Genomic DNA, 26,728 nt, shown 5'->3' on the forward strand with positions numbered 1-26,728 from the left:
AGCAGCTTCCATTAGCAAGGACTAATCCAAACAGCTAGACAACATCTGTTTGATTGTCCCACATCATTCCTCAAAAAATATTATTATATTAATATATAATCTTGATAAAATAAATCCAGGTCCTTCAATGAGCATCTTATCTGGGGTAGCTGGCTTCAGCATAACCCATGACCAACAAGACGAACAAACGGCAAGGAAATGATGGATGGATGATTGGATGGATGGATGGATGGATGGATGTTAAATCCAACGTATCAGTTGTAAAATACATGCTATAATTCAAATTATAAATCACCCAGAAAAATATATTGTAAGTAACTGGAAAGAACTACAGTACCTGAAAGGAAATGTGTGAAGAGAACAAAAGACTGCGGCTGGCGTCACACAGTGTGATGACCACTAGAGATCTGTGACAGAGAATGACTCAAGCCTCAGCCCCTCAGACCTGTGACATTTAATCGTACTAAGACTGTTCCCCGGGTAACAACATTCTTCAGAATATCAACACGCCTGCTCCACAAGCTCTTTATGAACCCATCCAAGCACACAAACTATACCCCTATGCGATAAACTTGAAGTATAATCTATTCTAAGTCAGTTGCTGAGGTGAGAACCATGACAACATCCGAGTACCCCGTGGGTGTTTGAAGTAAGAACCTCAGGGATATTCTGTACAGTTTGGTTCCTTCAATAGGACAGGTTTTATTGTAAGAATATTTGCTATGCAAATCTGAGAGAATTATGTGTACTTTTCTTGCTGCAAGAAGGTATTGTGCTTCCTTGCTACAGGGCCAAGGCACTATGCAGTGTTTACACTGCTCTGTGACGCACTGCAGCTATGTTTTGCAAATCTTACATACCTATGTATGTTGAAAAGAAAATCTGGCAAAAATGTACAATCTTGAAGGAAAAAATAGCCTGTTGTCCTGTTGTACGTTATGTTCAAAGCTGACCCACCTTGCTCACATGTTGCTGGGTTGTACATGATTTTCTAGTTGGGAAATTTAAACTCTGTTACATATTCTGTTGACAAAACAAACAGCAAATTAATTTGAAAAACAAATTAAAAAAAACAAAACTAAAACTTTAAGACGTTGCAGTTTTCGAAACCCAAAACTTACCACTCAACTGATTTAAGATGGGAAATTTTTTCAGTCAAAGAAAATTAACCTAGATCACCTATTGATGACAAACATGACAAGTAATCCTGAATTTGATTCTTTCAGAAATAATGACAACTACCTATTTTTATTTGTGTTATAGGAATGCAAACTAAACATTTTTGGGTTTTCCTGCTGTTGAGAAATAATAATAGCCATTGTTGCAATGTGTCAAACAATTTACAGATAAAGTGATCAATGAGCAAATAGAATAAAAGAGATCAGAGTAAAAAACAATAATATAATTTTTTCCTAGGACTGTAAAATTAAATAGAAATTTCTTGTGCGTTGCTCATACAGTTAGCTTTATAAAATAAAAGAAATAAATAGAAATATAAAGAAATTGGCACATTCATATTATTTCTATAGTGATTACCACAGTCAAAGCACATATATGATCCCACTCCTGTGTGTAGCTGCTCAATCTGGCTGCAGACCCTGGTCGAGGAAACACACATCATCGTGTGTGTGTGTGTGTGTGTGTTGTGAGGTGATTAGTGTCAATGGTATGAATGGCGTGGGGGGGAGGGGCGCATTTAGACCCTCTTTATTCTTGATTATTCTACAGACGTTATTGGAAAGAGGGATCGTGTGCTTTTGTCGTCTAGGGAATAATCTATGTTCAATAAATGGTTGATTTTCAGATGAAACTCTTATGTTACCGGACAGTCCTGATGTACGCGACTCAATTTAAAATGCTTTACCACATCTACACACAATAGACGACCCGTGTACAGGAAATGAAGCCTATTTGATTTTACAGACAAATCCAGTCGATCTTATTTTCCCTCTATTGCTGCTTTGAAGGCTGCCGACGTGTATTTACCTTCACCCACGACAAAGAGCGCCGGTGTTTTGACACTAATGGCGGCGCGGGCTGAGGCAGTCCGGATCCGGACTCGTCTGATTGTAAACAGCTGGGATCCGGGATCCGCTCCGGGTTTCCCCGCTGGCCGCGCGCGCGCCCCAGCTGAGGTGACTGGCAGGGCTTGTTTACTGGCGGAGACTCGCCGAGAGACGGTAAAGAGGGGGAACCTGCGCGAGAGCTACAGCGAAACACAACGGGAATCCAAGTTTTTACACTTGACCCGTCTTTTTAAGTCTTTTTTTTTCTTTCTTCATTTGTCTACTTTGTCGTTTCTTGACTATCGGAGACACCATATCGACTTTGTGTGTGTCTGTGTTGTTTTTTTTTATTATTATTTCAAACTCTATCGCCGACACTGAAACCTCGTTTGTTTTGGATTAGCTAGCTAGCTAGCGCTAGCTGTTTTTCCCCCATCAAGCTAGCGTTAATCCGAAAGAAGAAACGGGCGGCGTGGTGGAGTTTCCTCACTTCACAGCAACGTGTTTTGCATTCGGAGACGATTTTTTTCTCCCCCCCCCCCACCCCGTTTCCATTTCGCACATAACATGGGAGATAAGGACGTTTAGCTCCCACGTTTCCAGGCTGTTATTTTATTTGTCCGATTTTGTGATTTCTGTTTTTTGTGTGTGTGTGTGTTGTTGTTGTTGTTGATTCGGTTGCGTTGCGGCGATCCGCGGGGGTGAAGGAGTTCAGAGGAAGGTCGTAGTAGGGAAAGCTGCACGTTTTTCCTGCACGTAGCTCCTCTTGAGGAGTTTCCTGGGATGTGCTCCCATATGTCATAAAAAAGGATGAGCTCCTGAGAAGATAGCAGCAAACGGCTAACATCGAGACCTGCGGACTGAAGAGACGCCTGCCAACGCACATTCTTGACGCTGTAGCTGATGATATCCACAACTTGAGCACGTTGGAGGAACACAAGAGGGTGGCTGTGTTTTTGTTTTTTTTACCGCCGTGCACAGGATAAATCTGCATTTTTAAAGTGGGTCTTCCTTCATTGGAGCAGTGCATTACAGAGAAATGAGCCCGGGGTCAGTGGACCTCCCCCGGGGACCTCCAAACTAGCCCTCTGCGTGTTGTAATATTGATAACAATACTGTTATTTCTCTTGTGATTCAGCGGAGCACCAACATTAAACAGATGAACGTGGACTGCCGTCTCCACTTGTGGAAAATGAAGGTCTTTACTCGCACATGCGTTACCAGAACCCAAGATCACGTTATTTAGTGGTCTGCAGTTTTTTTTTCCCCCAGGGCTCACACACAGCGCAAACTTGGCTGGAAAGATACTCATACATTTATTACCCCACTCACCCTCCCCTTCCCCCCCCCCCAGCTCACGGGGGGCAACTTTGAATAATTTATCTATATTGGACCCTAATTTACAAGAATTTGTTTGATACTTGTATTATTCCAACGCCTTTTTAAAACACCAAGACAATAGGGATTTTTTTTTTGTGTGAAACTTGGAAGAGGAGAGCAAAACACCCGAATCAAAATGAGACGCTGGACGCTGAAACTACGAGCACAAATTGTGTTGTTGATCCTCGGCACCTGCATTGTATCCCAGTGTGGACTCATAAACGGAGAAAGTGAGTTTATTTATCTTTCCATTTTCCAATCAGTGTTGCTACGTGTTTTCATATGTTTTTCTCACCTGACCACCCTGCAAACTGCTTTTAAATTCTACTTTAGTTACTGTTTACAGTAGAAAAACAGGCCTTGTGATTTATTATACTTTAACAAATACCATAATTCACAAGATATGACGTGGAAGATTCGTGTATAATTGTGTAAGAAACAAATAGAGGAGGAACTATCATAAATTATGGTAAACACGAAAGGCGTGAGATTATTTATGATGTCATAACATTTAAAAATACGTGTAATGATGTTTTCCGACATAATGTGCTATCGTGGTGATGACGGAACTCATGAACTATCACGATTAATTTCTGTCAATAACATTATTAGTCACGGGACCGTCTCCTTCGTTTTGCGCATGCGTACAGTTAACAGACTAATTAAGATGCCAGAAATTTCAGTTGCGGCGTTTGTGTGATCGAGCCCTGCTAATCGATCCGCCTCCGTATCGCTATTGGCTAATAGCCCCGCCCCCTCGCCTGTCTCTTAAAGGTATAGATTTTCGCGGCCTGCGTGACTCGCGTCAGCCCCGGGGCCAGATTAGTCGCTGGTGCTGGACGAGTGCGGTTGGTTTGCAGCGAGTCTAAACTGTGAGCAGCAGGATCGGCCCTGTGAGCGCAGCGAGGCCTCATGGCGACAGACGCATCAGAAACGGCCCGCAGAGCCGCTGCAGTTTGAACGTAAACAAATTAGCCGCTGACGCTCCGAGTCTCTGTGAAGGTGGTGGATTAGCTCGCATTGCTCTTGAGCCTCCGGTCGAAATAAAATAGTGTACTTGTTACTGGTTGATCCCTCTATGTGTGATCTTTTTAATCAATGAATTAAGGTTTTTTTGTTGCAGTAATAAAACATCATTTTGTGTCGATCTGCCTTATGGAGATTACAAAGTTATAGCTAAATTGAAATGGTGAAATAAACTAAATTCTTCAGACTTTTGGAATACAAAAAATAAAATAAATCCAACTTGATCTACTTTTATCCACGTGTTCGCTTAATAATGATTAACAGTGGATAATCATTGAACAAGAGAGAAAAACAGTACTACTTAAGGAAGCTGGATTTGTGTGTGTGTGTGACTGTAATGTTTTTGCTCTCTGAGCCTCTCTGAGAATAACACACATGTGCATACCTCCACCAAAGCCCAGCAGTCCCCTGTTGGATTGCATGTATTCTAACCAAGCCCTATCCAAAATCTGACTCTTAGCTCTGTTATCACAGCACAACATTATTACCCTGAAACATTCCAAAAATGATGAAAATTCCTCCCAGATTCCATGTAGTTCCATTGACTTGTTTTTGTGGTCCTGTTTACTCTCAGTTTGACAAACAAATTGACATGGGTGAAAACATTACGGTACTGTATCTTCTTGGAGGAGGTGATGAATAAATGTACCAGTGGAAATCACATTCTCTTCAACATAAAGAGTGAATGGAAGTGAACTGACATTAAAGCTTATGACACTTGTTGTAACCTTTGGCCTGCATCTGTAGTTTAGAGATTGGTGGTTTTAAGTGATGTTTCTCAAGAGCGTTTCAGTGCCTGTGGATAGAGCAATGAGCAGTTGCATCATTTTAAAATTGGAGAACAGATCACTTGGTGGAGCCTTGAATATAAAAGCATTTTGTGTTCCTTCTTTCGTATCAATAACCGTGGCTCCTCAGACTTCCAGTTATTTTACACAGAAAAGCTCCAGTGGCCAGGTTCAAAGGATGTGTTCCAACTACCGTATACAAGTCATGTATAGAATTGAGGCCCCTGAAAGGGGGTCTTATGAGACAAGGCTGCTGGTCACACTCCTCCTCCCCCTTCTCTCTCTCTGTCTCTATCAAGGGAGTGGGCTACATTTCATTGTCTGGTTCTGGTTTTCAATGTACTCAGTTCTTTGGGAAGTGACCATGTTTGCCACTCCTGTAATGTTCATGCTGAAGGGAGGTGAAGAACAACCCAATTACTCAAACATTTTCATTCTAAATCCACACGGTTTAACACGTCCACCTCAGTCACGGGGACGTGACTGAGGTGGATGTTCTGAAGCCGTTCTGTTATTTACGCCACACTGTGGTGATCTGCTGACTGGGCTTCATAAAATGTGATAAACATTTTTACAAGCTGTTCTGCTGTCAATTCAGGGGGTGGTTTGTCGCAGTTATCAGCAAACAGTTTTCTGAGGTAACCACTGGGCTGTCTCCTGGTCTAACTTGCTAAAAACAAGTTGTGCAACTGTAGGAGTCTTACCCCCTTCTTGTTCCTCTCAGGCCTTTAAGCACAGCTCTGTTGAAAAGTGGTAGTGGTGTGTGTATGCGTGTGCTGTTATGTATATTTTCTGCAATCTGTGTGCTTCTTAACACAGTCAAATAGACTTACTAACTGAATCTCAGGCTCTGAAAGCTTTAATCAAATGTCTAAAGCGGAATAGTTGAACATTTATTTTACATTTATCTAGTTAGCATCATATTTTGATTTGTAATGTTAGAATGAGTGGAAATGCCCTTCATTTGAGTGAGTTCTCCTGTAGCCCATTTACTATTATTCAGTCATGCTTCACCAAAGAGCACAGTGGCATTTTCTGACAATGCTGTGTTTGCTGTGGAATGTGTTTGAAGTGGCCCATCATGAAGGTGCTTGTGTATGTACTGTATCTGTGTGTGTGTTGTGTGTACACACACATGAGGCTGCACCCCAGCCATCCTGTTCTGTCTGCAGGATCTCATCTCTCAGCTCCTGACCTGCCCACTTCCTCCCAATGTGTGTTTTCTGTGTGTGTCCGGTGGAGGAGGCCATGCATGACAACTGTGCGTAATAGAAGGGCAGGTTCAAGAGTGGTTAGTGCTGGCCCCTGTTCTCAGAGTGGTCCCTTGACACACCACACACTCAATGTTTCAGATGGACAAATAGCATAGTGTATTGTTTTGAAAGTAGCAAGTATTAATTCCAGACAATGCATGACTCATTCATTGGAACAATGAAGGTGAAAGAATGTCACAATTAAGAGAGGAATGAGTTCCCCTCTATTCTGTGCTTCCCAGCCCTTTTTTTTTTTAGCCACAGCATGCTTTAAAAGTATGCAAAATCTGATCCCAATCCAGCACATACGGTATATTTTAAGGCATACAGTCATTTTAATTGACTCAACCATCTGATGCTTAAAATATCAGCGTTCCATCCTATCACCTGTCCAGACACCCATAGATATCCATTCAATCAACATGAAGCCATGGAATCCTTGTCTTTTTCTTGAAAAATATCCCTGTTGTCCGATCGACCAGTTAAGCTGCCAATTTGGTTTCATTTAGTAGACCAATCAGTTACTCAAACAATGGTATAATCTATTTTTATCAAATAATCAAATGGATGTAATGGACAACTATACGCGTATCATAAACCTGACCATGGGTAATGGTGTTTATCTGCTTTATAATGATTATTTTCAGTGGTAGAAAAATATTAATTTGTAATACTGTATGTTAAAATCAGTTCATTATAACCCGAATAAATCATATTACTAACCTTAACGGTTCATGTTATTACTCCTTTTCAAAAATGCAATTTCCAAATGGGGCCAGGTAATTTCCTATATTAGTATTTTTATTTTTGGTTGTTCTGGTTAAGCCTCAGTAATCAATGTTTGATCTGTTCTTGTCATGGTTTTCCAGGAAAACGGCCTTTACTGTATGTTTGATGGGCTACATGCAGAAGTGTGTCTTTGTACAACAGATTGCTGTTGTATGTTTGGGTAGCCCGTGGTCCTAGAGCCGGCAGACAATGGGGTCATGAACTCAGGCTCTAGCAGCTGTGTGTATGTACTGCTGAAGGAAATTAACTGTTGGGGTTCCTTTCATAAGTGCTTCCTCCTCCTCACTTGCCTTTCCAAGTATTCCTTTCAACTTCTAATTTGTCTGCATTTTTTTCATCGTGTGTGTGTGTGTGTGTGTGTGTGTGTGTGTGTGTGTGTGTGTGTGGCAGAATTTTCCAACAGCAATAGAAGTGGACGATGAGAAAACAACCTGACCTTTCATCTCCCATAATTCACAGCTTTGTCTTCCAACAAGTGACTACATTCCTCTAGCGTGTCTGCATGTGTGTTCAGCTTTCGAGAGACACACTAATACTGTTTTCAAATGTAATCATTTGAAAAGGCTAATGGATTATTTCACCTCATCCTTTGAAAGAAGACACTGATTATTTATTAGTCTTCTCCATGCAGAGGACCGAGTATAGAAATATACCCAGTAATGGTTACAAAAGCATGAGCTTTCAGATGGGCTTTGATAGTGGAATTTAATTTGATGCAGAGTTGTAGAATCTCTTGAAGATAAATGTAGCTGTTAAGTATAATGTGTATTCATAATGATGGTTGGACAGTAGTAACCGGCTTTGAAAGTTTCAATGTGTTCTTGCAATGCAAATCCTTTTAAAATCACCCTGGAATAATTTTTTTAACCCTCTTAATGACCCTGATATAATATATAATAATTTTAATATATAATTTTATTGTGTTCATTCATTTCCAGTGTGTGAATCTCTTGGTCAAGTCACTCATGTGAAAGAGAATTGAAATTTTTCATCTCAATGAAGATTGTACTTCATTAAATAAGAGTAATTTATGCCTGTAAGTGTCAGTAAAAAAGGCCAGACAGAATTAGATTGAATGCATGCTTTGTATGTTGGGGTGGCTTTCTCATATGTAGTTCACTCAGTTTGGATATTTTTATAGTTAAAGGAACATTTGATCTTCAAGGCCCTTTTCTTTTAGGGAATTTTTTTCCAGTGCAGGACCACATACATCCATTTACAAAAACTTCTACTTCAATGAATATTGAACTTGAATAACTGTAGCATTACTGTGATTCATATTGTAACTTGAAAAATTGTGTGATTATGTAATCCAAACAGAATCGTACAGTGTGAAATTGAAGATGTAGTAAAGCCAGATGATGCCCTGACTTAACTATATCTTCTGTGAAACCTGATCCGATGAGTTTGTCGTGAAGATTGATCGATGTCTAATGTAAACGTGAATTCGTCTTCTGATGTAGAGCTCCATTTGATGCCCTCCACTCTGACTCCCTTCCTCAACAGTGAACTGCTGCTCTTTATGTAAACCTCTGCTCACTGCACAGAAATGTGAAATTGGGAGGGCATTGAGGGGGTCTGCAGATCACAGACACAAGCAACGCACACTCCGGGTGCCGTTACGCCATGCTGCAACTATCTGATGTGATAGGCCTTGTTGCTGTTTTGGTCTGCCCTATTTTAACAGTTGGTAATATTACACAGTGAAATCCAAATAAAGGTGCCAGCAAATGGATCTTTGGTGGACTTGAACAGGCTGGACTCTTGTCCTAATGTGACTGAAATGAAAAATGAATCTTGTGTCTTCAGATTGGCCCCCATCCATCCCCAAAAGATTTGTCTTTTACAAAAATCCCAGGGTGAATTTTTTTTTTCATCAGTCGATGTGCATACACTTTTTGAATCTATACTGTGTGTGTGCGTGCGTGCGTGTGTGTGTGAGAGAGAGTTGGGCTGGAGTAACTGTGTAACTGAACCTGATTGGTTATATTTATTTTGGTGGTTCTCATATGACTAGGAAGTGAATTTGTCACATAGCCCACTGTGTATTTTTACAGTTAAACATACACAAAGGAAGGATTTGATGAATTCAAGCTGTCAAAAACAAGAAAATCAATTATGCTATCAGTTACTGACTTGCATTACCTTGCATTTAATTTAAGCCATTTTCAGATCAATTCAGATGAATTATGAAACTCTTCAGGTTTCTGTACCAAATGATTAAAATCTGACTAGAAACATCCAGTTTCAAACATGTTAATGAAAACATTTTGTCTTCTCCAACTTTAATGCTTCAGTCTGTTCTTAGCTGTTTGCAGTTGGAAATAAGAGTAAGCAGATGCTAATAGTACATTCTAGATGATTGATGATAAATGGTACATTTTCACTACATTAATCCCCTTTTGTGTTAAACTCATACGTTTCTCTCCCTCTCCTTACCCTTCTCTCTCTCTCTTCTCCTTTCATTTGCTCTTGTGTTCAGGACTGGACGGTTCACTCTGATCCCTTTGTTTGTGTTTCAGACTGCAGATGCTCACTCACACCTGCTAATCCTCTGTAAGAGCAGGGAAAACCTTCTATGTCTAACCTCTTAAAGGTGTGAACACCATCCACCAGACGGCTCTCGCTCTCATGCTTTGTTTTTTGTTTTTCTCCTTTCTAATTAGATCGTCCTGCTCCAGTTGGTCATAGGTGATGCTTAACACGTACACCTGATTGCGTTGTTGCTGCTACGTGTCCGGGCGTTTGCTTGTGTGAGCACTTACCCCCGTACGTTTAATGTGTTCAGTGATTGTTTGTAAGGTGTAGGCTGTTTTTGTCCTGATGAAGCTGCATGAGACCTGAGATGGGTGACTATGGCGACAGCTCGTCTTGCAGTGAGCGACAAAGCTCCCCCACCTCCCATGTCTAGACACACTTCTAGCCTCACTGCATTAACTCTTGTCTAACTCATTCATAGTTTTAATGTGTGGTGAAGTAGGATGATAATATTTTCAGTGTTGTTGTAACATTGTTATGGTGCCGTTATGTGGCTCTTGATTTGGCCACACAGACAGGTATCTGCTTCCAGTAAATCATGATCTATATGTTTGTTTTGGGTTTGTCTCAAAATTAAACTGATCACTGTGTCCTCTGAAATTCTCTGACTTACTCCCACATGTATCAATCATTCAAAAACTGATGGGATTCCAGCTATGCTGCTGCATTCTGTCTTCAGTTCAATTCAGTAAGTGTTTTAAGCCATCTGTTACTATGTTAAGGACATTGACCCTTCTAGTTAAGTCCTGGTAAACTACACCATTGAATTCTGAAGACATCTTGTGGCTTACACGCTTTTCACTGCATCCTCGCCAAAATTATGGAAGAGTCAGAATCCACCTACTAAATGAAGGAATTGTTGCTAATGCAAACTACTGCTCTGTCCACGTCTGCGGTGTTTGACCCCCCCCCCCTCGTGTGTGTGTGTGTGTGTGTGTGTATGTGTGCGTGTGTGTGTGTGTTTGTGTGTGTTCTCTGGAAAAACAACAAAGCATTGAAGTAGAAACGTAAGCGTCTGTTATTCTTTGAAACATTCAGGTCAGATGTGGTTGTTTTAATGTCATCAGATAGCTGTTGACACGTTGGTGATTCGCTCTGTGTGTGTGCGTCACATACCTTTTCAGCTGTAACAGTGTTTAAGTAGTCTTTAGGCATTATGCACTTGAAGAAAGTGAAGAAAACAGATGCCTAGAACTAACTTGTGTCAAAGGAATGTCCCAGAGAGGTGAAGCTGATACTGCAGCTTTAATCTGGGGGGAACACCCATGAGAGGCTTACACCAAGATGGATGGAAAAGGAAGATGGAAATGAAGAGCTAGTTCATGGGCCTCCATCAAGAATTCTTAATTCACTTACAGTTAAAGGGAACTCAAATTGAACCAGAAGTTGGTGTTAAATGACAGTGTAGTGAATGGTAGTCATTTCACAATACCACTGTGGCCACAGACCCTACACTCCAGGGGCCCGTCTGTCAGAGGCTAGCAAACAGCAAGTGATTTGTTGGCCGGGGGATCTTTTTTGAATTTCAATATTATGTCACTTTTCCACCGTTCATGCCATACCCAGCTTTCTCATGTTTACCTTTGACCTAAAAATCTACAGAGGAGGGTATTTATCCATAATCAGAACCCATGACGTTGTGATTATCTTTTAAAGTTTAAGTATGTTCTTTGTATCTTTGCCTCTTACTGTGTATTAATACCAATATTTGTGTTTCGAAATGACTGGGCTTTTGATAAAATGATGGCTTTATTTTTGGTTTTCTGTTGTTTTCCCTCGATCAAATACAAAATGCATGGGACGCTAGCAGGACAGGTGATTTACAGATATGCAGTATATAATGAAGCACACAAAAGATTATTTGTAGTTGAACTTTAGATGTATGGAGGCGCTGAAGGTGTGAGTATATGCCAGAGCAATGGAAAAGGTGGAGGGAGGGGAATATGGAAAGAAGAGCAGAGTGGTGTGTGTGTGTGTGTGTGTGTGTGTGTGTGTGTGTGTGTGTGTGTTGTCGTCCTTCAGCAACCAATGAAACCTGGTGGTCTAACAGCACAAAACAGCCATTAAACTTGACCGGCCTCTCTGCTCTCCATCCCCTTCAGTCTCCCCTCTGTCTCTTGCTTTTTCCACCCTTCCAAACTGTCAACAATCTCCCTAAGAATCTGCCTCTTCTTTCTTCCTGCCTGTTAACATTTGAAGTCTCATTTTCAGGCTGTTGGAATCTAATTATTTTTCCCTCTCTGGGTGTTCCTTCTTCATTTGCTTCATATTTTGGATTCAGTCATAGCTTGAAGCTGGCAGCCTTGCAGTAATCCAGTCGAACCAATAGGATTTGCCATGCTTGGGATGAGCTCACTTGTCCATTCACCACACAGGGAATACCTCTGCTAAACCCCTGAACTGTTTTAGTTGGAGGTTAAAACCACAAAGTATTAAAAAAAAAAAAGGCATTTTGAGTTCCAGCTGAGGCAGCTGTCCCATCACAGATCTCATTTTTCTTTTCTTGCTAGAATCTGTCCTAGTCTTGATTTTTTTTTTTTCTTAGGTGAGAATGGCTTTCGGAAGAAGTGTAGGGTTGTTAATGTAGCCATACAGGCTTTCAACCGTAGAGGTCTTAAGCAGGAAGAAGAGTAGATTTTGAAGAAGAAAGACGTCGAAATGGGATGGAAGACCTAGATTTGAAAGAGCCATCATGCAGGCGTAGCTTTTCCGGCCTTGTGTAGATCTGGTTTGTGGGTCGGAGTGTTGGTAGGGCCGGGCCCTGCAGCTGCTGCCATGTGGCTGAAAGTCAAGCAAGGAACCCGAGCTCTGTCTGCCTGCCTTTCAGGCAGAGGCTTACCACACAAAGATGCTGCACCGAGCTCCACTCACTAACGTGGGAAGATGAAAAGGAACATCAGATGTTTTTTGTATTAGTCACTCTGTGTGTGAGTGTGGCGTCCTGTGTGTGTCTGCCTTTCTGACTGTATCTTTGGTATGGTTCAGCCTGCAGCTGATTACCTGCTCCTGTTTCATAGTCTTCCGTCTATTCCCCAATGTTCCAGCTATGTCAAGAGTGTTGTTTTTCACAACATGCTTTGCTTTGTTTTGAGTACCACCTGGTTCAGCTGTTTTGTAAGGTGTGGCCAGAAGTTTTCATAACTTTTTTTGGTTTGTGTGTTACCAACTGTGCTTTTATTTCCTGGACTGGAAACATGTAGCCTATGAGCAATCATACAGTTCAACAGAAAGATTGAGTAGATCTGTGTGATTGTGTGTTTGTTTGAAGTACATTTTAACCTCCGTTGTTTGACTTCATGCAACTTTCATTTGCAGTGTTTTTGAACTCACCTGCAGTAGATGCGCAGGAGGCAAAGCAAATAAACAGCTTCAGAAAGAATGAGGAAGTTGGAAATAAGGAAAGCCCTCAGATATACAGTACATAGAAATCTTATCTGCTCTATGTATGGAACAAAGATTTACAATTCTTGGCCTTTGTTTGACAACGTGGAAAAAATCCGATGTATAAATATACATGTATGTCGTAATTTTGTACCAGAGGGACAAAGGTTCAGCTAAAAAGATTTTGAAGTCTCGTGTACTTTACAAGCACACCTTACATCTTACAAGATGTAATGTGTTCCAGGTTGAGACTACATGTCTCCATACAGTTGTTACTTTGGTGTTTCTGTTGGTGATCATGGAATAGAGGTGTCTTTTCATTTTGGGAACTCTGTTGCACAAAGATGTCAAACAGGGCCACTGGTTTGTTCTGCCCTCTTGTTTTCATTTTCCCTCCAAGCAGCCTTGAATCTACTGTCAATCTCTTTGTCTCCCTCTGTCTGTATCTGTAATTCACCCTCCTTCCATCCCTTCCTTTTTCCCTCCTTTGCCAGTGCTGGAAAGTAGATGGATTGAGGCGAGCCAAACTTACCAGTGTGTTTCTATTGAAACCCTCTCTTCTCTTGGCCAGCCACCTGACAGCGCCGGCCTGGCATATTGCTCTTTTCTATCTAGCTTCAATCTGTCACAGCTTGTCACTGAGCCACAGCCTTACTGGGATGCAGTGCTGTGTATGAAAAGGCGATGCCAGCTCCTCTTGCCGTACTTCTCAATGGGAGGCTGAGGCAGTGGAGGAACAGGTGGCCTCCCACGTTTATGTGTGGTTTATTTGTTTATATGTGGATGTATACGCCAGTCACACTGCACGTGTTAGCCCGGCTCACATGTGAAATTACTGTCCAATCACATTGTCAAAAAAGGACTTTAAAAAAATATTTCCAGTGTTTTTCTTAATGGCACACTTAGCATAATTCCACTTTTCAAACTGCCCCCCTCAGCCTTTTCCTGGCTCACATACTGTTATTTTGGTCCTCAACTTTTTGTTTTGGAGGCACAAGTTGGTACTTGTAAATCAAAATGCCTCTCATGCAATTTCTCAGCATCATTTTTCACTGTAGAAGCCACAGCTTGGCAATGGACACACGGAGAGCTGGCTTTACTTCTCAGGACTTTCCACAGATATATTAACAAACAAATACATTTTTCCGCTGGCAGGCCTGTAGGCAACTCAGCAGCATATTTTCTCTCCTGAGGTTTATTCAGCGACCAAGCTGTTGACAAATCCAGAATTAGGAGACAATCTCATCTAGAGAAACGTGTGCCGAGGCAGGCAGAGAGGAAACCTTTCACAGTTGGAGTTGGCGGCTTTGGCTGCCACCTGGTTTCATGGTAGACAGGTCTGGGTTCATGCCAGGCTAAAGTGTGGCTGGTTTCTAAAGCAGTGAAAGGTGGAGGTAGGCTGGTCCCTTTGCCACAGAGGGCTCTGCTCTCACCCGCTGAAACTGCCGCTGTGGTCCACTTTCTCCCTGCCGGCCAGTACTGGGCTGTCCAGCCAGCTACTCTTAGTTGATGCATATTAAATTCCCTACTGGGAGCACAACTCTAAAAATAAGAAAAGAATCTCTCAGAAATTGTATTAACATTATAACAGAGGCTGCAACTGAGGGCCCTTACTGAATGCTGGAGATGACACTCTGTCACAGATCGCGTTACATGGGCATGACCTCAGGCCACGCTCAAGTAATTTTGGAGTTGTAATTATGGTGAGTGTTGTCTGTTAGTTAAGTTTGCTTCATGTTTGGCAAGGAAAGTATGACAAGGAGCTGAAGCAGAATGTGTCAATACTTCTGTAATTTTAATGTACCAGTCAAATTTGTACTAGTCATTGGTTTTATATCTGGTTTTTGGATATAAAGAATTTAAATGATTTAAGAGCCATCCAGGATAGTATTTTAGTGATCTGAGGTTGAATTGTATCCACAGGATTCAGGTTTTACGTGGGAAAGCTAGACTGGAGACGCATCAATCACAGTTGAAGAAATGTGGCAGGACGCAAATTACTATATTTGTCATTTGGAGAAGCAAAAATGGATAATTCCCTTTTTTTAATGTTAGAATAAAAATCTATTAACCATTAATTACTTTGTTCATATTTTACCATCTATACCAGAGAAAGATGAAAAGGGACCCCCCCCCCCAGAAAAAAAACCCCTCACTTGTGCCTATCCAATTTTCATGTCTTATTAAAATAGCATTAGGACATAGCTCATGTAAAATGACACGCAGAACTGAGAGCAGCAGAACTGAGAGCAGCAACAAGCCTTCACTGGAACTTCCGGTTATTTATTTTCTTTATGTTGCAGAATTTTAATGTGGAACGACCTTAGAGTTCTGGGCTTGCACTAGGAGCTAGTATGACAAAGCCACTGTGGCTCAGTGTGAAAGAATTGAGAAAGCCACAAAAAGCCACTCTGTGTCCAAGACAGTGGCGCACAGGCGGACGACCAACGCTTGTCGCGGGGGGTCTGGGGGGCCTCCCCTGGGAAATCTTTTAGAAAATGGGGTTGTTTTCCTGCATTATGAGGGCAAAATCTTCTGTTCAGTTTACCTACAAAAATACACTTAAGTCAACAGTTCAAGCTGAACTATCTTTATTTCTGTCCTACTTTATGCAGGTATGAATGTGAGATTCAACAATTGAAAACTTGCATTCACTATGTGAAGATACAGTCATACAAAATATTACTCAATGTTTACTTTTAAGTTTTACTTAGACTAGAAGACATTTCAACTTTGACCACCACCAACACCATTGGTATGCCATAGTTTATTTTATTTTTTTAAATTCAATAACATGATTTTTCATTTCAATTTAAAAAGGCATATACTGTAAAATAGCAAGCAAGGTGAATACACGTTTACATGCATCGCTGGTTATTCCTGCCGGTCATAGAGAGTAAGAGTCTAAGACTACAAACAAGTATTGATAATATCTTTCATTTACCTTCTGATCGGTCTGTCACCACTCCTCCCCCCTCTTAGCGTTCACCATTTGTTTATTAATGAGGACTTTAACACAAACACTCTACTATTAAACACTGGATTCTTTTGATCGATCGTTCTCGCCTTGTCTTACACCAATTCGCGGGTTCAGCTTGAAAAAAAACAATCTTTTTGTTTTTCATTGGACGAAAGGAGGTCATGACCCGAGTGCATATTTAATGATCGGGAGCGTTCGGGTCACTTCGGCTATTTCAGTTGGCAGGCTTCGGCTAAATTCCGTTGGCATGCGAAAATAGCGGCGCTAGCGCCGTTTGCTAGCGGAAGTAGCGGCGCTAGCGCCGCTCGCTAAAGGAAATAGCGCCGCTCGCTAAAGGAAATAGCGCCGCTCGCTAAAGGAAATAGCGGCGCTCGTTAGCGGAAGTAGCGCCGCTTGCTAGCGGAAGTAGCGAGCGCCACTAGCGAGGGAAAAAGTTGTAAGTTTGAGCCTTTTTTCCGTAAAAATAAGAACGCCACTGTGGCTACACAGTCTAGAAACCTTGTAGCCAATTTGGAATTTACTTTGCCTATGGCGAAGTGGGGAATGGCTAGCGCAAGCCCAGGAGTTATTCAAGCAGCACACGTAGCAACAAATATCTGTATTTCTTTATCAAGAAAACGAATGTGTCAAATTTTGAGAAATTTGTAGCGTTTTAATTTCCCATCATAGACTTGGAAGTCATTCACCTTGTTCCGTGTCCAAGCCCTGTCTTCTGTTGTTTCTTTCTCACACACCTATATACATTCTTCCCCGTCCGCCTCCTCTCATTCCTGTTGCCAAATTAAGTGTCAAACAGACAGGGAAGGCGGGTAGATGGCCCCCATTTCTCCTATAGAGGCCCCGGCTGATGGTACAGTACGTTCCATCCTCTGCTGTTATTCCTTTCTCTGCTCCGATACACCCGCGCTCATTAGCGACTGACTGGGTGGTTATTGTAATTAAGAGCTCCTGTATGGCCTGTTCCAGCACCAAGCTGTCTGCTAATGGGTGGTCCTCAGTCGGGTCATAGGCTTTGTTCAACAAACCCCCAACCAACAAAATGTCTACTGGTCCTCTTTTGGGATGGCGTCACCTAATGCAAGTTAAAAAGTAAACTGAAAGAGAATTTGAGTTTTTGTTGTGCTTACTATTATGTCCCATGCCTTTTTCCATTGTACATCCAGTCACAGGGTCATTTCTTTTTTTTTCTTAGCTCTTTGTTAGTGGCATAACATCGCCCCCTTCCCCCTCAGTGAATGTGTGTGTTCCTGTTGCCTGTCATGTAACCGTGTGCCATAGCGGCTTTCCATTCATGTATATGATCACCAACCGTCCTGTAGATCCCTTATGTCATACTGCGTTCCTGCCTGGGCTCAAGTTACACTTTCACCCTGCTCTGGCCCCTCCCATCATCTCTGTTCTTCTACACCTTTTTTGCCCACAACCTGTTTTCTTGTGACTCAATCTCGTCCTGTCACAGTGTTTGTACTCTTTCCCTGTCCTCATTCCTCTTGCTCCTGAACCTGGGAGGGAAGAGGGAGGAGGTGGCTCATTATTTTAAAGACGCAGGGGCACTTGGAGCCAACCCCTTACAACACAACAACCCTTCACTCCTTTACTCTCCCTACCTCGCCCACCCTCCCCTTTTCCCCATCCCGATGACCCCCCTCTATTTCGTTCCTGTCAGTTGAAAACAAGACTCCATTTTGAGGAAGGAGCTCCCAGCAGCTCTGTCTCCTGCTTCCCCTTGCGGCCCACTAACATTTTTTTCTTTCTGTCAATAAAGTGTGTCCAACAGGAGATGTGACATGTGCTACCCTGTTAGCACACTGCATGCAGAGAATAAACTCAATTTCAGTAGCATAGTTCTGCCCCGTGGTGGGGAAATACACTTATGTGAAAGTGACATATCTGTGTCCGCTCGGTGTTTCTTGCGGATCACCGGGACCTGGGTGAGTTGCACCCTGGCCCTGCTGGTGTTGCGTAACGTATTTTGTTAGGTTGTCATGTTGCACAATAGGTATCCGGTTAGAGCTGCAGCCTGACTGCAAGTGGGTGGCCTGTAGGCCTGTTTGATGTGTCCAGCAGATAACGCAGGAGGGGCAAAGAGGTGTAAGGTTGCTGCTATCACTGGGAATAACATTGACTGCCACATAGACAAGGAAGAAGTGTGTTATTGTGTTGGTTTCGGATACAATATGTATCCAATAAAGAGGGTGTGGTCAAGTCAATCTTGACTAGCTTGCGTGAATGAAGACCTGTTGTCGCAAAGTGCAGCTGGCATTGGCCATGTCCACATGAACATGGATTCTGTTGAGTGTTTAATTCACAAACATTGTCCAAACAAGAAATTGTATGGAAATTTAATCTCACTGTTGTATAGAGCGGAATTATCACGTGTATCGCTAAAATGTGACGCATAACACACAGAAGTCATTTCATAATTTAGGTGACAAATGCCACTTAAAACTGGCAGCACAAGCACCGTTTGTTTGCATAGTTATACTTCTTATATCCCGTACTTTAGACCTTGAAACTCTGACACTTTCCTCAATTCCAAAGTCCCCACATCATGCAGCGAGCTAAAAGTTAACTTTCCTTGCTCGTGCTGCAAAGTCGTGTGAGTGGTGGTAAAAAAGATGACATACTTCAGACTCGGACCTCTTTTCAGGTTGAAAAATCCCCACTGCTGCCGCTGGCTCAAGCCATGTTTTCACAGACATACCCTGCTGCCTGTAACAGGATGACCGTCATTAACTTTGTTCGATACTGGACAGTTCACTGTGTTTTTCATGTCTGAGTGACTCAGCCTTATTGCAGTATACAGCAGTCCAGAAAACAACCTTTCTTTAATTGGGAGGTTGGTGATTATTGGATTTATTGGCTGATTTACTCCAGAAGTAACTTAAAGTTGTATTGATGTGCTACTGGTCAGAGTTTGCTTGGATTGATGACCTGTTTATCTCATTTACTAACAGAATGGGAAGTTAATGTGTAGCTTGCATCTTGTAAATGTGATCATGTGTGTTTGAGAGTCACAAATAAAGGAAGGTAGGGAAAAGGTGGCAAACAGACTGGGTTCATGGAAGACAGTGTCATTAGCAGTTGTGTGCCTTTGACATCAATTGAAAGTACAATTAGATCCGACCTGTGATTAGAATCTTCTTCCCCCCTGCACACACCAGAAGATATAACAGGAGATGTTCTGTCTTTCAAAAAATTTTTTTGTAATTAATCATATTGACAGATAATTAAATTTTTTCATAATGACTTCTATTGAGTTCATGAGGAAGAGTCAGCTTTTTTTGGATTCTTTTAGAAAGTCTTGTGAATAGAACAAAAGGGGAATAACTTAAACATACTTCCTTGTAGTAGCAATGAGTTTGGATATTCCTTATTGTTCATTTGTCATTGTTTATGGCTGGTTTATATGGTACATAATGAAGCCTTTTGAACAAGTCAGTGTTCTGGGCTTGTGCTAGCCATTCGCCACGTCACCATAGGCAAAGTAAATTCCAGATTGGCTACAAGGTTTTTAGCCTGTGTAACAACTTTTTTGGACTCCCGAAAATCCCCAAGCGATAACAGACTTTTTCTCTTGCCAGCGCCGCTATTTCCGTCGGCATGCGCCGACGGAAATAGCCGAGGCATGCCAACGGAAATAGCAGAGGCATGCCGACGGAAATGGCGGCCGACGGAAATAGCCGAAGCATGCTGACGGAAATAGCCGAAGTGACCCGAACGCTCCCAATCATTAAATATGCACTCAGGTCATGATCTCCTCTCGTCCAATGAAAAACAAAAAGATTATATTTTTACAAGCGAAACCCGCGAATTGGTATATGACAAGGCAAGGACGATCCATCGAAAGAAATTAAGAATCCAGTGTTATGTAGTAGAGTTTGCGTTAAAATTCTAATTGAACAACAAATGGTGAATGCTGAGAGGGGGTAGGAGTGGTAACAGACCGATCAGAAGGTAAATGAAAGATATCAATACTTTTTTGTAGTCTTAGACTTTTGATCCCTGTGACCGACAGGAATAACCAGTGATGCATGTAAATGTGTATTCACCTCGCTATTTTTCATGCCTTTTTAAATTTAAATGAAAAATCATGTTGTCTAATTTTAAAACAAACTAAACTGTGGCATGCCAATGGTGGTGGTGGTGGTGGTGGTCAAAGTTAAAATCTCTTCTAGTCCAAGTAAAACTTTCATGTAAACACTGAGTAATACCAAGAATCAAAGTTATTAAAATCAGAGTGTCTAAGTCAAAGTTAAAACGTCTTCTAGTCTGGTGAAACTTACAAGTAAACATTGAGTAATATTTTGTATGACTGTATCTTCACATAGTGAATGCAAGTTTTCAATTCCTAAATCTCACATTTATACCTGCATAAAGTAGGATAGAAATAAAGATCTTTAAGCTTGAACTGTTGACTATAGTGTATTTTTGTAGGTAAAATGAACAGAAGATTTTGCCCTCAGAATGCAGGAAAACAAAAGCAGGTTTTCTAAAAAAATTTCCAGGGAAGGCCCCTGGACCCCCCCTGTGTTTGGTATCACCTCCATGCCCCCCTGCGATGAGCGTTGGTTGTCCGCGCGCTGCGCCACCTTCTTGGACACAGTGTGTGGCTTTTTGTGGCTTGCTCAATTACAATGAGCCACAGTGGCTAAGTCACACTAGCTCCTAGTGCAAGCCCAGGTGTTTGTAAGATGATCGAATGCAGTCAAGTTTTGGGTTTTTTGCATCTAAAGCACCAAAGTTTTGACAAAAACTCTTAAGTCATATTGTTAATCCAAGGCTGCACATATATTAACAGTTATACAAGTGAATTTGTGTTTCTGGACTGTTTTGTGCCAGTATGTGCAAGATGATTATCGAAAGGGGAAAACTAAAATATTGAGTTTGTTTGACTAAGACCGCCTCTTCTTCTGTTGTGATGTTAAAGGGTTATTAAACATCATTCTTAACGTTACCATAGACCATTTATTTCTTTTTCACGTAAAACGGCAAATCCGTTCTCAGAAGGAGGATTTTTGTAGTTGCACGGGTGTTTTATTTATTTCTGTGATACTTTGATTGTGGTCAAGGAAAATAACACTTCTCAGACCTTTGGAAACCTTTACAAGATATTTGTGTGGGTGTGTGGGTGTGTGTGTGTGTGTGTGTGTGTGTGTGTGTGCGCGCGCATTTGTGAATTACTTAAATGTCCTCTGGAAAAAGATGTGTAGTGTGAAAAGAAACTTGTAGAGCAACTTCTTTAGCAGGTTACCTCTTTGGAATTCATTTTATTTTTTTAAATGAAAGTCAATATGTAAGCATTGCAAGAAATTTGGAATATTGATAAAAATTTAACAAGTTTGTTATTGTGTCTGACAACTACATTCCTTTCTTTATTTCCAGTCTGCCAGAGCAAGGACATTCGTAACAATGTCACCAACCTGCAGTCGCTGGAGACCTGCACAATCATTGAGGGTCACCTGAAGATTCTGCTCATGTTTAAGACCAAGACAGAGGACTTTCGTGGCCTCAGCTATCCAAAGCTGCGAGTGGTGACCGACTTTGTGCTGCTGTTCAGGGTCTACGGCCTTGAGAGTCTCAGCGATCTCTTCCCCAACTTAACGGTGATCCGTGGAAATAACCTCTTCTTCAACTACGCTCTTGTGATCTATGAGATGCTGCAGCTGAAGGAGGTGGGCCTCCACAGTCTCATGAATATAACACGAGGTGCTGTGAGGATTGAGAAGAATCCAGACCTATGTTACCTGGCCACCCTGGATTGGTCCAAGATCCTGGATTCAGTGGAGGACAACTTCATCGTGGCCAATAAGAATGACAGAGAGTGCGGAGATGTGTGTCCTGGCACGGCCCAAGGTCAGACCATTTGCCCGCAGAACACGATCAACGGACACTTCAGGGGGCGCTGCTGGTCACAGAATCACTGCCAGAGAAGTAAGTGTTTGTGTGTTAATTGATGTAATAACTTCAGTATCGAAATTAAACTGTTACCTGATTCTCTGTGGGCACATTGCTCACATGATTTTATTGCTTAAATTAGTATGACTTCAACCCTTATTGCACAATGATTGTGCCCCAGCGATCAGATCACGTTATGGCTTTAAATCAATCGTTACAAAGAAAGTCTGTCACGTGTATTGCTGCACGCATCTTTACATGACAGTAGACGTGAAACTTCCGGTTTTTACTTGGAACCGGTTGACGACGGAAAACCGGAGATATGATTGTTTACAAGAGGTTCAAATGGCTACTTTTATTGGTGTGATCAGATGGCAGGTGCCATCTCTCTCCATAAAGTCGCCATCGTACAAGCTGGAATACAACTCTCATGTGCATTTAGTCGTTACCGGTCGTTAGTCATAGTCGTTAGCGGTACCATGCATGCTAGCGACTACCGCTAGCGACTGTGCTACCATGTGCAATGCATGCTGGTACCGCTACCAGTGTGCCACTAGTACTGCACAGTGTTTTTGCACTTTGTACATATTGCCACTGCGAATACCTAATTCCTTCATTGCGGTATCAGTCATACCAAGTGAAGCCCCTGACCCACAAGGACTTCCACATTGAGCTGTGGCCCAGCTGTGTCATGTACATGAAAGGTAGTCATGCCAAGTAATGTGGTTAGAAGTACTAACCACGTGACATGGTGCTGTGTCTCATTTTGAACAGAAACTGCTTTGAAGAGTGGCATAAGTGACACAAACTTTGTCAGAAGTTATGTCAGAAGCCTATAGCAACCCTTTTTGAGTTCAAAACCCGATCCATGAGCATTGTTTTTGGTTTTTATGTGCAATAAAATACAATTTTTCCATTTTCGAATTTGATAGTGTATGTCTATTTTGGCCCAATATGTCAATGTAGTAAGTAGGAATGAAGGTTAGCCGCAGTAAGACAGAGTATATGTGTGTGAATGAGAGGGACCCAAGTGGAAGAGTGAGGTTACAGGGAGAAGAGATCAAGAAGGTAGAGGATTTTAAGTACTTAGGGTCAACAGTCCAGAGCGATGGAGAGTGTGGAAAAGAGGTGAAGAAGTGTGTACAGGCAGGATGGAATGGGTGGAGGAAAGTGTCAGGTGTGATGTGTGATAGAAGAGTTTCAGCTAAAATGAAAGGAAAGGTGTACAAAACTGTGGTGAGACCAGTGATGTTGTTTGGTCTAGAGACAGTGTCACTGAGGAAAAGACAGGAGGCTGAGCTGGAGGTAGCAGAGATGAAGAGGCTGAGGTTCTCTTTTGGAGTGACCAGGAGGGACAGGATCAGGAATGAGTACATCAGAGGGACAGCACATGTTAGAGGTTTTGGAGATAAAGTCAGAGAAGCCAGACTGAGATGGTTTGGACATGTCCAGAGGAGAGATAGTGAATATATTGGTAGTAGGATACTGAGCTTAGAACGGCCAGGTAGGAGGCCTAGAGGAAGACCAAAGAGGAGGTTTATGGATGTAATGAGGGAGGACATGAAGGTAGTTGGTGTGAGAGAAGAGGATGCAGAAGACAGGGTTAGATAGAGGCAATTGATTCGCTTTGGCGACCCCTGAAGGGAAAAGCCGAAAGGAAAAGAAGAAGAAGATGTCAATGTAGTAAGTTGTACGGAAATAATAAACATGGCCACAATAGGTCAGAGGTCTAAGAGTTAATGGTACAGATTTGGCAGTGTAAAAAATGAGAAGTACTGGTAAAGCTCTAGACCACAGCTTGGTACATTATGCATTGGCACCTCATACTTACTGTTTACATCCCTAGGTTTTTGACATTTTCCCCAGCACAACTTGCACAAAGTGAAATGAAATGAATGAATATAAGTCCACAACTGTCAGACTTTTTACCCCTGATACCCACCAATTCAACAAGTAGACTGATTGCTGTGTATTTATGGAGGAATGGAGAAATCTTCATCTTGTTGACATGATTGCATTACATCTCGCCAGAATATGACAGTGTTTTAAAGTCATCCATTTAGATATACAATTAGACTATACACTGGAGACTTGGTCTTCCAAAGGGTTGATGGAAACAACTGATGTTGTTTAGGTAATTATTCCTGTGCTAAATGAGGTAACTCTTATATCAGGAGACAGGGGTCACAGACTCCGAGATTAGCAGTCACTGTCTAGAGATTTGACCAAGGAACATTTGTTGTCACATACAGTTATGCCTAGTAAAAATCATACATGGACACATCAGCACATCCCTACTGGGGTCTGAACTCCTGATCCTCCGGTAATGGGATGACGCTGAGTCAGGGAAATTCAAATCTAATTTGGACATCATGGGTGCAAACACTTATTAATTATAAGGTATTGGGAGTTTTCGTATTTTGATTGCTGCAAACAGCAACTTGGTCAGTCTGTGGCTTCTGTTATAAGAAGAGAATTCTTATTATTTTTAAGACAACAATAGATTTGTAGTATTTTTTTCTCTTTGGCTGTATGTCAGACAGAAAAGGCTACAGTTCCAAACACAGTGACCTGGGACATGTTTATGCTTAAATATTAACTGTTGGAGCCTGGAGGTTGGCTCCTCAATTTTCTGCCAGGTATTATCATTGAGAAAGTACAACAAGGATCGGCTCTCGTATACTGGATTTTATGTCACTACACGCTCACACACACACACACGCACGCACGCACGCACGCACGCACACACACACACACACACAGTATTATAGGAGGAATGGCACAGGTGATGGAAAACTTTCAATTTCAAAGAGAATCTTTTTATAACATTATTATTCACAATGAATCAGTCAAGATATAAAAATGTTATGAAAGTAAATACAAAGAAATACAGTTGTTCACATATATGTAGACTTAAGCTTTTATCAATGGAAAAATGCATTTTTAAAAACTTGAAACTAATCTTTTTTCATCAGATTTATTTATCAATTTGGTTATGAACTATAATTAAATGGAAAGGGATGCAAAGCAAAACCATCGGTTGGTGATAAAAAGCAGATCTATGCTTGCAGACTTAGATGGGTGCTCAAAGACTGTACACTTATTTTGGAAATTTACTGCAATATGTAGTCATTAGGGATATATTCTTTTTTTGGGATGTGTGTTCTTTAAGAAGTGGTAGCAATTTTACCTTGGTATATAAACTACTGTTGTCTCAAGATAATTTCTGAGAAGTTTGATGTATTTAGCCCCTGGACAAATATGTGAAATGGAAATGATAAGCAGTGAGGGCAGGGCGTACAGTACGTCAACCCACCATGTGCGTGTGTGGTCATGCCTGTTTTCCATTGGATTGGCCAGGGTAGCAGGTTTGACACTGCTCTGCAACACGTGACAGGTTCTGCTTAAGTCAAGAGCTGTGTGTGAGCTATTACTAGAACATGATGCAATAGCTGCAAGAGTGTGTGTGTGTGTGTGTGTGTGTGTGTGTGTGTGTGTGTGTGTGTGCGTGCACGCGCGCGTTACCTTTTGGGATAATATGTGTACACTTTATGTAAATGTTTGTGTGTGTTTTACGTAAGTGTGCTTAACTGCCTTTCCCCACTGGAGGTGAGAGCATTGCCTCCACGGTGCCACAGACATTTTTTACAGTAGCCAAAGAGACTAGACTAAACACAAACTTGTGCTTTGCTCAAATCAATGCTGTCTTATATTTAAACATTGGAAATGTATCAAAAATAGTGCTGTCAACATTAAAACTCTGCCACTCTTGAGTCACTTTGAGACCTTGATGCATCAGACACAGCATAATCAAATAACCAACTTTTTTGCTTAATTCCAGCATAGATATTCTCATGTGTGTTTTATTGTAGCTGTGGCCTGTACCATTTCAATGAGAAGGCATCTTTTCACTGGCTGAACAGTAAATTTTGTTAAGTTTCCAGATGGAACTTTGAATAAAACCAAAGCTGTCTGCAAGTATTGCTGTGCTGAGCTGCATTTCCAACAAAACATGAACTGAACTGTGAACTTCAGAAAAAATATGTTTTTGCTGAAGATAGCAAAGATTCAAGCACCAAGAGAGCAGAGTGCAGCCGGGGCAGTTCTGTGAACAAAGTCATAATTAAGATACCTAATGCAATTGCCATATGGATTGCTATGGACTGAAGAGTCATTAACATTGTCGAGTTGGGGCTTCAAGGCTTTATCCTGATTGGCTGGTATGATGTATGCCTGAGGCAGACTCAAGGGGACACAAACATTCATCAATTGTACAGCAATGAAAACTAAGAAGGCAGAACTGTTGGCAAAAAGCTTTTTGGGGAGATCGTACTTTGCAAACAATTTACAGGCTAGCTGTTTACATTCACTTTGCAGCAGTCGATACTTAATTTCTTTATGTGGTTGTCATCTACTTAAGTCAGCAGTTTGTTATGGGTGTTGTGGGAAAGGGAATTGTCAGAACTAATTTGAGATGTTAAAGTGAAAAAGTCATTCATAACCGGTTTATCACATGTTTCTTTATGCCGATGCCATACGTGCATTTGTTTTAATTCCTGAAAAATTACCAGAAAATACTAGTATTTCAAACTTGGGGTTGATCACAATGAAGCCACCACTTATATTCATTAGCGGTATCAAATCAAGCAATATCCATGGCATCTTTCAGGTCACGTTGGGTTAGAGAGA

At 41.5% G+C, this 26,728-nt stretch overlaps 1 protein-coding gene across 1 annotated transcript in view; it reads left to right on the forward strand.

Moving 5' to 3' along the window:
* The first annotated feature begins 2,204 nt into the window (after positions 1-2,204).
* The window catches only part of insrb (insulin receptor b), an 81,455-nt gene continuing 56,931 nt past the window's right edge, over positions 2,205-26,728 (forward strand). The window contains exons 1-2 of the mRNA XM_068319107.1: positions 2,205-3,616; positions 21,527-22,075. Coding sequence (XP_068175208.1) covers positions 3,523-3,616; positions 21,527-22,075 — 643 coding nt within the window. The 5' untranslated portion in view covers positions 2,205-3,522. The remainder of the gene's footprint in view (positions 3,617-21,526; positions 22,076-26,728) is intronic.

The sequence above is a fragment of the Antennarius striatus genome, chromosome 7, assembly GCF_040054535.1.
Source record: "Antennarius striatus isolate MH-2024 chromosome 7, ASM4005453v1, whole genome shotgun sequence".
In the NCBI taxonomy this organism is placed as follows: Eukaryota; Metazoa; Chordata; class Actinopteri; order Lophiiformes; family Antennariidae; genus Antennarius; species Antennarius striatus.